The following is an 18073-nucleotide window of genomic DNA, read 5'->3' on the forward strand; positions in this document are numbered from 1 at the left end:
CAATTAAGGGAAAAGATGCTTCCAAAAAATCATTTTGTTTCCTACAGTTTAGAAGCTTTCTTTCTTTTTTTTTTTAATTGACTTTTCATGTTAATCAGTTTGGGGTTGGTTTATTTTTAACTGAGTCTGTAAATTCCTACACACTAAGCCCCCAATACAGAAAGAACAGAATCTGCTATTTATTTTTGTTTTTTTAATTGCAGAACAGCTATCACATTTTCCACTCCATCTTTTGTCTCAAAGACTTTCATGCCATTGTAATTCAATAGACCTAAGATCGGTTTTTAAGGGAAGCTGCAGAGCTCAGAAGATCCAGCACCAAGCAGGCCCTGTGAGTTTTTGAGTGCTCTTAAGGACAATCAAGAGAAGTAAAAAGTTTTAAGATGAGGTTAGTGCAATGATCTAGTTTACACCCCTGATGAAGTGCATCCAACAGTCAAACAAATTACCTATAATGAGGAAAAAAGAATGAGAGTTTACAGAACAGACTATTCTGCCCAGCAGAGATCCCTACAGCCTCATGGAAAATCATTCCTTGGAGCTGATGAAGACAACAGGACACATGGAGAAAGGAAAGGGAAGCTGCTTAGAGCAGGTTCATGCCAGGCAGGTATAATTTCTTGGTCTGTTTTGGTGCCACATCTTTCTTCTGGGCTCATCCATGTTCAATGGCTCAGGACCACCACTCTTCAGTAAATGCTGGAGTTTGATGGAGAGGAGGGTCCCCATCCTTCCCAGGCCTCCAGGAACCAAAAAGCCTCCTGGAAAAGCAGTTTTGCCAGTGTTGGGCTGGAATTGCCCAGCTGGTTTGGCACTGGCTTTCATCAGGATTTCCACCCTCTTGCATTTCATTGTCCCTCACCTGCAAACACCTGAGCCTTTGGTACAGGGCAACCAAAACCACAGGAGAGGCCAGTGGGGCAGGTGGAGGTGTGAGGGCCCGAGGATGGAAGGAGGAGAGGGGAGATTGGATTCTCCTACACCACGTTCTGTATGGATTAGAGCCACGCTGTGTGTCAGCGCTGACCCTCTCTTGCGGGTGAGGAGAGGGGCTGGGGATGTGTGTGGGAGCAGCAAAGGGATGGCCCAGCAGGATTTCCCAGCCGGGGGCTCTCCTGGGAGCCACCCTCACGCTCCCCCGCCAGGGCCGGGATCCCACCGGGATCTGCGCTGCACACTCGCCTCCACCCTCACCCACAGCTCTGCACAGCGCCCCGGGCTGTCTGTGGGAGACCATGGGGAACGGGGTGCAAGAAGCCAAACAAAAGCAAACCAGCAGAAAAAAAAAAAAAGAAAAAAAAGAAAAAAAAATCACCCGCCCCCTCTCGGCGGGGGCGCGAGGCGCGAGGGCGCCATCTCGTGGCGGCTCCCCCTCAGTGACGGCCCCGCGCCATGTCCGCGCCAGGGCCCTCGCTTGTGCCCAGAACTGGCTCCAAGCCCCCCCGAGCTACCACCAAAATGCGAATTCCTGCACAAAATGCAAAATTCTGAGGAAGTGGATTATTTGGAGGGTGAGGGAGTTGAAACGCCGGGAAAGCGCTTCCCACTATTGCAGCGGCAGTCATGCCCCCGAGCAGCGGGTTGGGAGCGTCCCCTGAACGGCGGCTCCCACCCCTCACACGGCCCGAGCCAGGGCGCTGCAGCTGTGCAAACACGGCGGCTCCTGGGGCAGCCCCTCGGCCCCAGGGCTCGGAATGCTTCTGCGGCTCCCGGCGGCCCAGCCTTCCCACTGGGCCGGGGAGGAATTTTCTGACAAAACACGCTTCAAATCAACAAATGTCAGTTTGTTAAACATCGTGCTTTAACCGCTGTGAAGTCAGGTGGCGAGCTGGTAACTAAAAACCTCAGTAACCATTCCTTTGCTGCATATGCCAGGTGGGAAAATTCTCAGCTGGGGAATTGGATATTGCTAAGGTCTTCATCTATGGGCAGCTTGTCTTGGCAGTGTTGCAGGAAGGTTCACATGACCAATCATGGAAATTCTGGTCAAAGGAAGAGGGAAGGCAAAATAAAAGTCCTTGTGAGCAGCTGTCAGGCAGCCACTGTCCTTTGTAGCTCACCTCAGAGTGCTTGGCTCGCATGCAAAGAAACAATCATGGCCCCAAAGCTAAGGCAGTGAAGACGATGAAATGAGTTCTCAAGTTTTATTCCGAGCATGGTTCTGAAGTGCAGCAGCAGAACTGAAAGCTTTGGTGCCTTCATCTCTGAATTAATTGTTCTTGACCTTCTTAGTCATTGGACTTGATGCAATGAGTCACAGCTGACAGAGTATGACCATTTGCATTTGAACTTTTCACAAGGAATGGTTTGATGCTGTTTGGCTTGACTGGAAATCTGGCAATCCAACCCATTATATCTACCAAAACAAGGGAAGTCTGTTGTGACAGTATCAACCACTACATCTTTTCCATAACTAAGTGCTCCTCAGATGATATTAGAAAAATAGATTTGAGGGTTTTTTCTTTAGAAAGTAGTAGAGATCATCTGTATTATCTGAGGTCATTTTTTCTGTCCTTCAATACAGCATGGCTAAAGAATTTCTCTCCATAAACTTCAAGTTGAGTTCACAATGAAGCTAATGTCAAGTGTGTCATTTGGGGTTATTTTCTGCAACTGAATCCAGTTTTGTTGAAGTGCTCATCTCCTTTCTCTGACTGCTTTGTAAGCCAAACCACCTCCTATCTTGTCACCATCTACTTGCTAGAATCACTCTTTGAAGTCCTTTGTGTCATGGTGCCTACTCCTACAGACTGAGCACGCTGTCTTTCACAATTACCCACAGGAGTTATGTGAAGAACAAGTAGATCCATTTCAGTGTATTTTGTGTCTGACAGTTTAAAGCTGTGTTGAGTATATGAGGCCATGTAATGAAATCGTGTCACATTACCTTATGCAGCAGGATGGAGCATCTGGAAGCAAATGAGCAAAGTCTGTCCTTGGTTGAAGTGACTGTCCTTTTCTGGAGCAGGTTAAGCCTACAAGAGAAACAGCAGGAGCCAACAGCTGCATGTCAGGCAGGCTGTGCTTACACCCAGCTTTTCCAGAGGAACTTTAGAAGCTGCACTACAAAACTGGATGTGGTCTTCAGTTACATCAATACAAAGGTGAACCTCCAGCAGAAGACAGTCAGGTGACTTAAGGAATGATGGCCATGCTTTTATTTTTTTACATTCATGGGGAGTGACACAGATTAATTTTACCTTATTGGGAAATTATCTCAGTGCAACCGTTACTGGCAACAAATGTCAGCTCAGCAAGGTTGTCTACAGAGCACAGACTATTTATCTTTGGTCTCTTGTGCTTTGTCCAAACACTCAGCCATTCCCCCACGAGTTATAATAAAGGTAGTGCCTCAAATGCATCAAAAGTTTTCATTGAGGAAATTGTGGGGTTTTGGTGGGTTGTTTCTTTGGGTTTTCTTTTGGATAAATGATGTACTTTAGAAGGCTGGGGAAGATGCTCTACAATGAAACTCTGAAACCAGTCATCTGAATGTGGAATGACATAGCCCACCACCATGTCTGTAATAAAGAAGCATGTTAAATCTCAAGATATAAATGTCCTTTCCCTTGTTCCATTTCTCATTTCAGTGTCTAATCAGATCTCCAACATCTGGCTAGATGCTGCTGTGTGAGCAGCTGTTTCACATCTGGGACATTGGACAGTAACAGTGAATTGAATGGAAGAAAGAGTCTGAGCCAGGAATCCCAGCTTTATAGCAATCTTGGTTTGAAAAGAACTTTAGGATTTACTGAAGAGTTGGGAGGAAGAAATCCCACATCCTTGGGCCAAACAATATCTCTTCCAGTAATGCATGTGACAACATCCCAAGGAAATTATGACAAGAAAGAAGAACTAGTCAGTGCTAGTTAAAGTGGGGTTTTTTTCCCTTTCCCATTTTTCTTTGTTCAGTTTCCCAGAGGATTCCTTCTTGACCCTTGTGCTGCGGTACCAAACATGACTCAAACTTCTACTTGACTTATGTCACCATTTACAGTCTTTCTCTGCAGCCTGGGTGGGCAATATGCTTCTGTTTCTGTCTCTGTCACAGGCCAAATCCCAATTACTCAGGCAGAAATAAGCAAATGAACAAGTGATCTCAAGACAACTAGTTTAGGCTGTACTGGGGAGTTGCATTAATTCCTCCACAGAACACAGAATAGTCTTCTCAGGACACAGCAGTATACAGCTTAAGAGTGGAGCAGAACTTGGTATCATCCCTTGTCACTGCACCACTCAGCTTGGTGTCATCTGCAAAATTGCTGAGGATGCGCTTGATCCCACTACCTGGGCCATTGCTATTAAATTGTACTAATATTGAACAGTTTTGGTCCTTGTATGGACTTATGAGCGATTTCTATGGACTTCTGACCACTCCTCAAGGGTCAGTACACACTGCAAGGACACCACTCTGCCCTCTTAGGCATATCTAGTGCATCTTTTGCTCTTTTCTCAGTTTGCTCCAGTCCCACTCCAATAAGAACAAAATAACAGGGAACAACTCCTGTTGTAAATATGAGCCTTGGTTTACACAGCAATTTGTACCAAAATATTTCCTATCCAGAATTCTTAATAGCCATCTATGGTATCCTACTAGGCAGAGAAACCTTGCACTTGGCCAGCTCTGACACCAGTCAGCCAAGTGCAGATATGAGATTTAAATAAAACAGTTCGTTAAGGGAAAAAAAACCCAAAACCACAAACAAACCAAAGCATTTCAACAGTTTCCCAAATAAAAATATCTGGTTGGTCCCCCCTGGTTTCCTGCAACACTTACCCACCTATGCAGCTTCATAGTTCTTGTTTAAGGATCACTTGATGAGATGAGAATGAATTTGCTGCTGTTAACAGGGGACCATGGCTGGCAGTCATAACCACATGGATTTAGCCATGACATGTTTGAGGATGCAGAGCTAGGCCACAGGAAGAGCAGTGTCTCCTCCTTGAATGCCCCGTAAGGAAGAAAAATGAAAGAGAGTGAATATGAAGCAGGGACTGTAAATGGCAGTAAAGCTTCCCCAGGAAACCTAGCACCAAGCCCCAAACCACTGAAGAAGGAGACAAAGCCCATGTGGCAGGAATTGGGTAACTGTTGCTGAGCAGAACAGAGCTCACCCTTTGCACAGCAACACGAGCTCATTTTGACTGATTTCCATGGATATCTGCTTCTACTACATCTGCTGTGGGGAATTGCAGTTTGAAGGCTTTAAATAGATCACACTTATTGCCACAAAAGGCACTAATAAAAGGGGCTCATACTTAGCTGATGAATAGATGCAGAACTGATTTCCAAGTTTGTACTGCATCATGAGCAGAAAAAAAATCACTAATCCTAAGCCTGTGGCAAAGAATTTCCTGCACGAATCCGGGTCTTTGAAAGGTCTCACACCCACTGAAATTGATGAGTATTGAGAGGCCGTGTACATTTGGGACTCTGGAACAAAACATTTAGTTCTGTGTATTAACTATAGCCTTTGTGCTGTACATACACACATGTACACCCACACACACACACTCTCATCACAGACTTAATTGTAGGTAACTGTAGGTAAGCACTTCCAACAGGAGGGAAATTAAATGCCCAAAGAAAGGATATTCTTTACATTTATTTCTAAGATGCTCTGTCCTCAAGATACAAGTGATGTGTCACTCCTCTCTCTCAACAGACAATTTCTAGTATGTATTATCTCTTATCTCACCAACACCAGTACTTGGAAGGATGCTGTACTCTGCAGCACTTACTCTGTTTTGATCTATTTCTAACGTTGAGAAGCTCTAGCACACTTTTCTCCATAATTAGCCCCTTTACTGAGGGTGGTGCAGTGTTGTCCATCTCCAACCTGACCGTAGATGGAAGGAAAAAGCATTGCCTCCATTTCTACTTCTTCCCTACTGTATGTTGCCAGAAGAATTGGAACTGAAGACTTCCCAGTTATGAGCCACTGTGTATGAACAGGGATGTGATACAGCTGGGAAAGGAAATGTTTCTCGACCATCCTCCATGAAATCTGTGCATTCCTTCCAGCCAGGCACAGCTGCAAGCTATCCTCAAAACAGAGCAATAAGGAAAGAAAACCCTCTTTCTCTTGTTGTACTCACTGAAGAGAGCTGTGAGTGTGGGTAGATCCAGATGTTTCCATCAATGAGGTGGGAGGAGAGGTTGGAAGCATAGCTTGCAGGAAAAACAACCCCAGACTCTCTGAACACCACACAGCAGGCTGTCACATAGGCTGTTGTTCCCAAGCAGCCTCATGCTTTGCAATATGTCACTTAATGCTAGGCACAGAAATATCTTCTCCCTCCTCTCTCCATTTTTCTTCTCAAAGAGAATGCCCTTGGGGAGGAGTGGTCCCATTAGGACAGTAACAGCCTCAAAGCTGTATGAAGGCTTTTAGACAGCCCTGGTTAGAAAGACTGGTAGAAATACTCCAGGCTGAGCCACTTGCCCAGGACTCCAGTACACCAAGAAAGAGTTTGGTGGTTTAAAAGGATTCAGCCAGCCATGTGTTGAGTGAGGAGGACTAGCTAAATACAGTCAGTATGAAAACCAGCACTGGGTTTTTTGTTATTTTTTAAAGCCTACTCCTTTAGAGCCTAGGCACATGAGCTAGGCAGGGATCCCTCACTGAAACCTGGTCTCCTGAAGTCAAGCCCTTTCCAAAATGGAAAGGCACAGCTCATTTTTAAAAGACCAAAGAATTATGAGCTGAGTTATCTATGTGATAAAAGGCATGCACCTGAATCTTGTTCACTAGTCACACTATTGGATGGAGGTAGCTGGAATAGCATTTTTTGGAGGCTGGATTAGACAAAATATGACAGGATCTGCCAAAGTAGGCAGAAGAAGGTTACTTCCATGGACTATAAATTAAGTTAGGCAAATGAAACCCGGATGGCTTAGACCCACCCAAGATGGTGGCAAAATGTTAGAAATCAAGGAGGGATTGCAGATTAAATTGTAAGCATGTGCATAATTACACAGGAAGATCTGAGGTTCATACACTAGGTTCTCTTCTGCTGGTGCCATATTTAGATATCCATGTCCTTTATTATCTCAGTCTGGGACTCTTCTTTGGAAGTGAGAAGGTTGGCAATTTCCCAAGTGCCACCATAGTGCATAGTTTATCTCCAGAGAACTTCATTTCAAGTTCAGCCCCACAGTCTTTAGACTGCTTCACTTTGCATGTAGCATCTGTAATCTCTTGGGCTATTTACACTGCGCCCGCATTGTGACTGCACATCTATACACAGGATGTCCTTTGGCAACTGCTAAAACTCAACCACTTCAAAGCAAGAACTGCTCACTGGCAGATGGCACAACTTCACATGTCTTCCTACACAAAAAGATCACAGGCATCCACTGCCCTGCAGCCAGCAGCCTGACCTAGTGGACAGCTGAATGAAAAAAGCCTGAAAACAATGTACTCATGCCTCTCTGCCTCAGTTTACCCTCTCTAAAATGGGCTTAACTGCACAGTCATGTAGATGGATAGCCTTTAACTAAAGTCTAGGCTAAGAACAGTAGAGCAAATAACTCAGGCATATTGTAAGAGGGGTGCTGTTTCAGTATTTTGTAGACTGAGAGTTTTAAACTGGATGAAACTGTTATTAATTACCATTAGAAATTAGAACAGAGCTTGTCCCTGATGACACTTACAGTCAACAAGTTTCTGATCTAAAACAGATAAGGGAGCTATGACTCTGCTCAACTAGAAAAACCATAGTAGGAAATATGTTAAAAATTATATTCTAATTACTCTTCTTGTTATGAGCTAGCAATTTGTGACTGTTATGAAGAACTCCATTTCATGACAGAGGATTTTGACTGAAAAAGAAAAAAAAAATTGATGACTTCATACACTGAGAGATCATTTCTCATCAGTAGAGGGAACATAGCAAAGGACATAGGGACACCGGCTTAAATGTGACATGCTAAAATTAGCTGGGGAATTAGTTGAGTTAGTAATACATGCTATTATCATGGCAAAAACAAAATGTACAAAAAGGTTCTTTCTCATGGTTTATGGGCCAGTCTTGTGAAAGCATCACATCAATAATCTTAGCACCTTGAGAAAACTCCATCTTTCTTCCCATACAAAAGCATACCATTAGGCAGCTTGAATTAGGAAACTCCCTCCTTGCCTCCTTGCATTACAGCAGAAGGGTTGTCAGAATGATGCTACTGCTCTTCAGGAGGCACTAAGAGAGTAAATAGCCGCGGGGGGGGGGGGGGGGGGGGACAGTTGTGCCTCTGTTTCCCACCTGTACTTCATTTTTCTTTCCTCCTTAGGAGCCACATAGCTTCATTTGCCCTCAGAGGGGGAGCTGAGGGCTGCAAGTGTGGCACTTGGTGTGCTCTTCCACCATCTCTGGACAGCTTGTCTGAGCGTGACTGGTGCAAAACCTTTGCTCAGCCACAGACTCTGCAAGGACACCATCTGGCTGGTTTAGACAAAACTCTGTGGTATTTTTACTCCTTTATACCCAACCAACTCACAGTTAATCCGTGGCATCCCTCAAAGGGCACCAGACTATTCATCCAGCTGAGTGAAAAAACACAGACTCACTTTGACACTGTATCAGCTAACTCTCCAGATAACCCCAAAGCTTGCCAAAAGGACAAGCGTGATGTCATGCAAGCCCTGAGCAGAGCAATCCCAGATCTTGGTGAGGGTATCAGCTCCAGGAATTTTCCACCCGTGTGGTGAGAGCTTGGATGCTGAAATTTATCATGAATAAGGAAACATGTTAAGGGAGGACAGAAGATAAAAAAATCTTAATAAAAGCACCATTAATTATATATACTGGGAAGTAATGGAAGATCCAGAAGTTAAGCACAGAGATATAGAGAATTAAGTGCTAATAATCCAGAAAGTTTTCCACCCAAATCTATTCTGACACTTGAACATTTGAACCTGTTTTAAGGACAATCTAAAATAAGATCGAGCACCCAGCAGCTGCATTCATACTGAGCTTTCCTTGGAGAAGGGAAACGGGAAACAGGCATAATTTCCTTTAAGCCCTCCTCCAGATATAAGGTGCAGCTAAGTACACACCAGTATGTATCCCTCCCCATCCCAAATGCACATTGCCTTGTCCATGCAGCTACCAGCTATGCTGGCATGCCCCATGCCAGGGCTTGCCTTGCCTTGCCCAGGAGAGCCCCAGACCTGCCTGTCTGACATGGCTTATCACGGGTGGTCACTGCAGGGCTGGAGGGGAAGGCGGAGGCAGCCTGCTCTGTTTATTTACTTGCAGGGCCATGAAAGCCAAACTGGGAAAGGACTTTGGTAAAGTGCAGTCAAGTGACTATAAAGTACTGCTTTAAAAAGGCACAAGGTCACCTTTGCTGACATTTGGATAAGGATTTTATAGAAGTCACAGGACTGAGAGATGGGCTTGTTGTGGCTATGATCACAGGGGAGGGAGGGGTTTATATTCTGGTTAAGAACACTGCATTGTTGTGACTCTTTCGTGTTCACAAATGCTCATTTATTAGGCTGTTGGATAAAAGAGGCTGATTGGGCTTTTTCTTCTTACTTACTTAGACTCTGTTGGCACAACTTCATGAAATTTAACAGCCCTGCTACCCACCAGTACTCCCCAGGTGCCCTGTTCTTGCATAGTTTGTCTTCTTATTTGGTTAGACCTTAGCTATTTCAAGGCTGTACTTCATTTGAACACAATGTGAGAACTCATATATATTGTTCTCTCAGATGAAGAACTGATGCACAAGAATGCTGGAATCTGAAGGATTTGGACAGATGTTTGCTATATTGTGTATTTTGAAGCTGGTGCTTGTGTGTAGGTATGTCTGTGTGTGTGTGTCTGTCTGTCTTTCTGTGTGTCTGTGTGCTCAGTCTGAGAAGCAGACTCTGATTGTTAAGCCCTGCACAGCCTGGAAAAGCAGCCTTGAGCAAACTTGAGATTGATGAGTCCAGGAAGAAGGAGGACACGATCTGATGCCATGCACCTTCTGGAAAAAAATGTTATGGACAAGGATGTCTACATCACAAAAACACCTGGTTCCACTATTTCTTTTCCTCAGTGGCATAACACACAGGACAAGTTTTCGCCAGGTGGTAGAAACCATAGGGATCATGACAAAAATAATCCTCATCTGAAAGTATGTAGTGTAGGTAGCATTTGTGTCCTTATTAAATTAATATAGGCATTACATCCTTCAGGCACTGTCTGTGCTTCAATTCCCAGAAACCAGATTTATCTGTTCAGTGACTATTACATGGACTAGAAACATCTCTGCCCTTTCCTCCCATTAGCCCTGCAGGGAGATGCAAATATGAAGAATGTCACAAGCTTCATACTAATGTGCTAAATATTTAACATAATTAGTCATCGGAGCCCTATCCCTTTCTCCCACTGAGGTGACCAAGAGAAGAGCACAGGATTAATAGTATGGTCCCCAGCCCTTGTTCTGTGAGGCCACTTGACGTTGGCAGGTGTATTGGAGTCAGCAGGATCAGCAGGCAGAGGGAAAGACAAGGGGGACAGGCAGCACAGCCTGCAGTGTTATTGCACCCTGGCTGGGGCTGACAGCTCATTTGCACAGCGTCTGGAAAGCGAGGGCCTGCTCCCCTCATCTGAGATTCTGATGAGTGGCTGGTGTCTGACACCGAAGCCCAAGAGATCCCAGACAGGTCACTGGCTCAGGGCCATGGTGAGTTCTGCATGCAATGGAAACCGCAGCGGGGAGAGGGGCCGCAAGCCCGACCTGGCTGCAGCCGGTGCGTACGTGCTGGAGCACGGTGGCTGGCAGCCACACAGCCCACATCTCATCGTGTGACTGGGAATGAGTATGTGACACCACATGGTCCCAACGGGCACCGGGGCTGGGGACAAGTCCCTGGGACCCATCCACCTGATGTTAAGCTATTCCTGGAAAAGAAGGAGGAAAATGTCTGGGCTCACGCTGATACAGTTTATCTCCACTAAAGGACTTTGTCCTATATGTGAACCAGAAAAATTTTATGTGCTAGCAGCAGAGTGAAAGGGGGCCTCCGACAAAGACTCTGAATCAATATAGCACAGAGCTAAAAAAATCCTTTTCCCACCATCTGCTTTGCTGTAGGAAACTTCCCCTGTCCTTAAAGCCAGGACCATTGCAGGAGTTTTATAGACTCATTCTGTAGGAATTACAAATATCCCTGCAGTCATGTCAGGACTCAGCCAAGGGCATACTCTGTGCCTAGAGTAGCAAAGGTGCAGGGAGGTGGATTTCACCACAAGCACCCCAAATCACTGAGCCTGCTGGAGTTACCTTCACTGTTATTGGTACCCAAATGTACTGGTTCATCTTGGCTTGCACATCTTCACTGAGCCATAGGCACAACCAGAAAACCTCTGTCAGACCCCACATCTGACCAGGAGATTTAAGGATGGTTCCTAGTGCACTGACACAGTGGGGTAAGGCAGGCAGAGAGAAGGTCAGTGCTCCCAATGGGCTGGCATTTAGTCCAGGTACCTAATAACTGGTAACTAGGCACAACACACATGCAAACTCTCCTTCCTCCACCACTTAAAAATATCTAGACAACTCCAGTCCCACTCAGACTGATGGAGGCAGCTGCTATAGCAGAGCTTTTAATCCTAAAGCAGAGTCTGTTGTCACTGGCAGGAAATCTTATTGTGTTGGACAAGCAATCCTAGACCTTAATTACATGTATTGCCCTCCCCACAAAACCCGACAGACTAGACTGGAGTCAGAAGAAGCACACTGCTTAAGCCAGGGACCACCTGGCTGTAACTTCATCTAGGTGACAGCATATGCCTTTGTGACCTCCTCTGAAAGGTTGAAACACCAAGCAAGCTCCCAGAGGTAAAGTGAGGAATTGTAAACAGCAAGAAATCAGATATGCACAGTTCTGCAACGGAATTTATTGTTCCTTCTCCTTTCAGAGACTGAATTCTTTTGGCCTTTGCCCTGACCAAAGACACAGCAGATCATGCGGGCACAGAATTGATTTTTAAGGGAGCTGGTGGCTCCTTCACTGTCTCCACTGCACACAGGGTAGCAGGGAGTACCTTGAACTAGGTCCTGCTAGTAGCTCCTGTTACTGAGCACCTCATTTTTCTTCCTTGTGCTTGCCCTCAGACTGTCTCTGTGAGATGAGGTGCACTACTTTCTTCACACCAAAAAGAGCAGCTGTGTCACTTCCATGCATTTCCCCTAGCCACAAACCCCTGGTGTTGGGATGGGGAGAGGGCAACAGGAAGAGGGAGGTATCTTGCCATAATGTCTGTCTCACAGTGTTTGCAGATGTACACGACAGGATGTGGGTGTACATCTGTAAACACAGTGCAGCATGCACTGCAGAGGCACCTCAGCAAAAAACCAAAAGGCTGCAAAGACCAGAGTTTGGGTCTTCAGAGCATATGCTGCCATTGCAGCCTTCCACCTGAGCTGATCATCCCTCCTTTCCAGTGTCTGGAGAGAGCAACGCACTGCACTGCTGCTGGGAGCTAAGGCTGCTTGCACATGCTACCTCCCCATAAATGAATAAGGGACCTTCCCTCATCATATTCCCACAGCACAGCAGTGGCCACGGCCTTTAGTCAGGGAGCTCTTCTCTCAGCACTGAGGCACTGAGCTGAGGCTGCTGTCTTGTGCTGTGAGGTCCAGTAATCAGGTCATGTCCCCATGGTGACATCTGAGTGCCCAAGTCCCTGGCTAAAACAGATGCCACGTGCTGCTCAGATCATGGACTGACAGTGCAGGTTGCTCTGAAGCCAGATATGTATGCAAAACACCTTTCCATTTTCTCCTTTTCCCCCAGTTCTCACTGGGGTGTCGGTACAGCCAGGAGCAAACACACAACTCTGGTGCAGGTATTTTTATTTTCTGAGAAACACATATTTCACTTCCCAGGGCAACAGACCTTCAGACACATAGTGGTGGCTACTAGAAAGCCTACAGATCACAGGGAGTACTGCTCTTTATAGTTTTGCTAATGCAAGTTGAACAACTAAACCCTCCAGAGCTGGCAGGCACTGGAGACTGACTGGCTACATTCACCCCCACAAAGCTAGGTAACACTGTGCTGGAAGCTCTCCGTAGTAACCTGCTAACAGTCTCACCTGTGGGAGGAATGGGATGCTGCTTCCCATTCCCTGCTTCCCATTCTCACATCTCTCATTTGAGTAATTCCTTCACTCATTCACCACACTCAGCACTTGCCTTGATCCTCCACATCCCTTCATCTTTGGCCATGCCATTTGCCTCTCAGATGAGACCGCGTTTCAGGGAGTGAGAAAGGGGATAAAATAGGCTGAAGCTCACAGATAACCCCTAATGTTATTTTTCCTAAAAAAGCAGAATATTTCTTTTGTATACATGAAGCCAGGAAACAACAGTTTATCATGGATATCACTCTGTGCCTCTATGCTGCCTGGAGTGACTCTTGGCCTCTCATCAAAGCTTTCCCACACAGCAGAGATGGCCAATTGTGAGATGTCCAAAATAGCGCTGGGGAAAGATGCGTGGCCAGGCCCTCCATCGTGGCGCTCCTTTGTGCGTATGTGCTAACCCTGGAAACCGAACTCCTTGTACTTGCTGGCCATATCATTTCGGAACAGCTCCAGAGCCTTCTTCATTGCAGCCTGGGCATCAGCCCCAAAGTCTGCAGCGTGTTTTTCGGCAAGGACCTTGATAATGACTTCAGAAATGAACTATGAGGAAGGAAAGAGAGAAAGAAAAACTGAAGGGACACTCAAGGTTTATTTTCAGAAAAGCCAGACTAAGAAATAGGTTGCAGAGCCTGGAAATATCTCTGAGCTAATTCAGTAGGCCTTCCTGCTGCCTCTGGAGAGACAGTGAGGTCTAGTATGCAAGGAGTCTGGGCTAGGCAGAAGCACTGGGCTCTATTCCTAGCTCTGACGCTGATCTTCTTCATGACCTTGAGTAGACCATGGCCCTTTCCACTTTTTGTAGGCCTCATCCATTAAGACTGCAAATTCATGCCCTGTGTTTGTATAACACTTACTTTTATGGGTCTTGGTCTCCAATGGATCCTCCAGGGCTTACTCTAAAATTGTATGTCCCTTGTGTCCAGTCACTGACAGTCCTTATGTAATACAGTTTCCCAGGCATGCATAGGCTGCATGGGCTGGCTTATTGTTGTCAAGGGTTGGTCAGACTCCGTGTGATGTTTGGAATGGGAAATCTAAACTTGGATATTCACATACCATTTGCATACCATGAGCCCTTTCTGTGCCTCCTCCTGCTTGAACACACAGACCCTGGACTTGAGGGAGAGCTCACTGAAGTCCAACTAGTCATCAATAAATGAAAGCCCAACTCTCACACAGCTGTCTTACACACATTCACTACACATCAGACACTGAGACTCTCTGCCCTTTTTCATACCTCCAGATATTTGACAGGGATTTTGTGCTTGGTTGCATGGGTCTGAGCCAGGGGCTTCAACTCGGCCTCGTGATTACCCTTTGCCTTCAGGATTTTGCCCAGTTGGGTAAGAACAGTAACTCCATGTTTCTTCAGATCTTCAGAGCCCTTCATCGCATCAGGGGTCTTCAGGCCTTTGAACTTTTCAAAGCGATCAAGGGTCTCGGGATGATCCTGAAAGAGTCTGTGGACAAAAGCAGAGGGACTTTGGAGAGGGGAAGCTCCTGACATACCTCCCTTTGAGTACTCAATCTACTTTATTCCCATCTTCTTACCCATTTCTTAAGATGATCACCCCTGTCTATTTCCATTTCCTCTGGTCATGACAGAGACACTGCCCTAAACATGTCCAACTAGAGCAACAGAGGAAGTGTCTGTATTTTTTCCATACAGTTCTGATAACTCTTTGGCACCCATCCCCTGGATTATGTCAACGGTTTTAAGACAGAGACAAGAGCCAAGGCTCGTCATGATACTGAGAGGTGAGTTCTTGTATTCATGTGAAGGAAAACCAAAAGTAGACAAAGCCACCTGTCTTCATCAATTTACTGTTGCTGGAGAGCCCACCTATAGACTCCTGCCTCTCACACAAACTCTCTTATCAGCCCATGATTTGTTGGCCAGGAAATGAGAGTTCTACAAGCTTCTCATAGCAAAAAAAAAAAAAAAAAAAAAAAAAACCCAAACCAACCAAACAAAAAAAAAAACCCAACCAAAAAAAAACAGCCCCCAGCCTCAGGTCCCTTATATCTGGAGGTTGTGTTCTTGAATGTCATCTGGATGGGAGAGTTTACTGCGCCCCCAAACCCTATGATTGCAGACGTGGAGGAACTTGGTTCCCGACCTTTTTTCCCACCCTATCTCCCTTCCCTCTTCCTTCTCTCCTCCCTCAGAAACTCCTTGGAGGAGACCTGGGTTGGCAGGGGAGCGCAAAGTCACAGGCTGACATCTATTTATTTAATGCCATGCTGTAATCTGTGATACTTGTAAGAAAAATGGTACTAGTTTTCCATTGGGAACTGCTTTTTCTAGCATGTGGCAAATTCAGAGCCAAAGTAGCCACCTCAGAGATGGATGGGTGAGGATGGCTCAGGTTCCTGTTATCCCTCCAGCACTCCTGCTCTGGACCACAAGAGGGGAAAGCCATCACATTTCCACCCACTTCATTCCCATTCCATTCCTTTCCCTTCAAATGGCAGCTGATCTGGATCATGATAATGCAGGTAAGGAAAACAGGCCCCTTCTTTGGCTCATCTCTCAAAAATGTTTTTTACAGCTTTGCAGTAGATGTGCCTGGAGATGTGGGCTCCTTGCCTTAGCCATGCTTAGGGTAGATATCCCCCAAGCAGGTGCCAGATCCCCACTACTCTCCTCGGTGTCTGTACCACACCCATTTGGGTGTGCACAGTCTGAGAGGAGAGCTGAAGAGAATCTCCTCAAAGTCTGCATCCTCTCTGGTCTTAAGGGACAAGCTCCAGTGTCCACCTAATGTTCTTTCCTGCTTTGCAGTATCTGGGGTGTTCACCACTCCAAGTGCCAGGATCACAAGGACAACGTGGAGGATGGGGTCCTCTCTCAGTTGGAGACCTCAGCAGCACTTCTGACACTGGAATGATGGAGAAGGGAAGTAAGGGGAAGGATGTGCCTCATTTCATACTTAGACCTCAAATTCATCAAAGTGTTATCGCACAGATTTCTGGCCAAAAAACAGGATGGGCAGGGCTCTGCCAGGTGAGACTAAGGTGGGGAGAGGGAAACTCTCAGGTACTTCATAGTTAATTTTACTGAAATAGATTCCAAGAAAATTGCCACAGAGGTAATGTTCCTCTCCTTTCATTCTTTCTCTGCTTCCCGACATCCTTTCTGCAGAGCATCTGAAGCCCCATGACACACTTCACTCCAGCATTTCTCACTGCAGTGCTTGGGAAATGAGGATCCAAAGCAGAGCTTGGCCACCAGAGGCAGAGAGACAAAGCACAGCCATGTGTTAAAAGCAGCATTGGTCTGCTCCTGCACCCATAGAGAGATGGAGAGACAGAAGCACAGCCAATTTACACAGTGAGTAACTTTTAACCCAGAAAATAGCAATAGAAAAACCACCACTCTACAAGAAAGAAAACACCTTGTTGAAATAAACACTGACAAGCATGTCTCTCATCAAAAGCTCTCAGCTTTACTCTTAGGACTGAAGCTCCTTGCCTACCTCATTAAAATTTGATGGCCGTGGCCAGCGAGGTCGGACTCCACCTTTCCCCAGACTGTCAGGACTTGCTGCCATTCCTGGTCACTGAGCCCCATGGTTCACCAAAGACAGGTCCCGAGTGCTTCCTGCAGCCGTTTGCCTTTCCCCAAAGGGTAGCTGGAGAACTCACCCGTGGGATTTATAGCCCCTGCCCACAAACCTACACCTGTCAATCATCAGCTGGACTTCTTGCTCTCTTTCAGGCTTGTCTAACCTAATCAGTCTCTCTGTTTTTTTCTAGGAAGCTATTTTGGGTCAGGTACTATTGTGGGTGCCACTGATGGCATAATTTCTGCTTCTCGTATTGGACTGGCACATGTCCCACTCTAGACAGAAAGGGCACTGCCGGAATGCTGTGCCAGGAGCCTGTCCCAGGTTCCTAAGGACCCAGAGACAGTGTCAAGCTTTATGGCAGGAGATTTCTGAAGAGCCCAGTCATCTGCAAGGCCACCCTGCCTCCCTGTCCCCTGGCCTGCCAAGGGCCGGCAGGAGAAAAGGCCAGGACAGCCAGTAGCATTGACTCCATCACTTCAAAGGCCTTTCCTTTCCCATAATGATCTCACCATCCTTTTCTCCTGGGGTAACACACCACTAGTGACATGCCCTTAAGAGATAACCATATTCAAAGCAGCCCTGCCATTTCCCCACCTGCTGCAGGAGGAATGAGGGGATAAAAGCTGTATCGGAGCCAGTTCCCCCACATCTGCCTGCCAGGATCCTGCTGCCTGCTCTTCTGGGAAATACCTAGGATTAGCTGATGGCTGAGTCTGGATATCAGAGCCAAGAGATGTACAACTGAGCCAGGAAGGTAATTTGCAGCAGACCAGAGACACAAGGACATAGCAAAGCTACATTCAACACCCACCCAATCAGCAGTTCTGCTCTCTGGCTACTTCTGTCAAGCCAAACAAATTTCAGTGTTGGAAGGAAAAGCCAGTGAGCTGACAAACCATGTGGATATGCTTTGGGAGGGCTCCTAAACTTTCTGTCAGGACTGGTAATGGCCTGGCACACCAGTAGGGTGACTGGTCCCTTCCGGGGGTGGCTGCAGTCAGAGCATAGCCTGATAACAAAGCCCAGCCAGTACTGCTGTCCCGAACTGTGCACCTGGCTCTGGATGTTTCCAAGGAGAAGGCAGGGAAGAAATATCAACTAGAGGCTGAAGACCTGCCTTGGAATTCAGGAGAAGAGGATTCAACCCCACAGTGTCTAGCACAGTGCTGCAGGACCTGAGCTTCATCAGTGCCTCTGCACCCTTCCACTCCGTACAGGTTCCCTGCTCCAGCCTTGCAAGGGGAGAGAAGTGCCCACATGCAATGGGCAGCAAGGATGATGGAGGTACAGAGCCTCACATGCCTTAGAAACACAGAGGTTTAAAGGGAATGCTGTGGGCAAGAAGGGTGGCAAAA

The 18073-nt window shown here is 46.3% G+C and overlaps 1 protein-coding gene across 1 annotated transcript; it reads right to left on the bottom strand.

Moving 5' to 3' along the window:
* Nucleotides 1-12836: 12836 nt before the first annotated feature.
* On the bottom strand, nucleotides 12837-16779 carry MB (myoglobin). Its single transcript, XM_058022671.1, has 3 exons — nucleotides 16626-16779; nucleotides 14384-14606; nucleotides 12837-13686 (listed from the first exon to the last, which is right to left on the bottom strand). Exons 1-3 carry the CDS (start codon nucleotides 16718-16720, stop codon nucleotides 13540-13542), a joined length of 465 nt encoding a protein of 154 aa, XP_057878654.1. The 5' UTR covers nucleotides 16721-16779; the 3' UTR covers nucleotides 12837-13539.
* Nucleotides 16780-18073: the final 1294 nt, after the last annotated feature.

This window comes from Melospiza georgiana, chromosome 4 (assembly GCF_028018845.1).
Source record: "Melospiza georgiana isolate bMelGeo1 chromosome 4, bMelGeo1.pri, whole genome shotgun sequence".
NCBI classification, from domain to species: domain Eukaryota; kingdom Metazoa; phylum Chordata; class Aves; order Passeriformes; family Passerellidae; genus Melospiza; species Melospiza georgiana.

Excerpts from the sequence above, each read along its gene's own strand:
- MB (XM_058022671.1), bottom strand. The coding sequence starts at position 16,720 with ATGGGGCTCAGTGACCAGGAATGGCAGCAAGTCCTGACAGTCTGGGGA. Across the intron at positions 14,607-16,625 it reads GGCCATCAAATTTTAATGAG|ACTCTTTCAGGATCATCCCG; the intron begins GTAGGCAAGGAG and ends TTTTGTCCACAG. Across the intron at positions 13,687-14,383 it reads TCCCTGTCAAATATCTGGAG|TTCATTTCTGAAGTCATTAT; the intron begins GTATGAAAAAGG and ends CCTTCCTCATAG.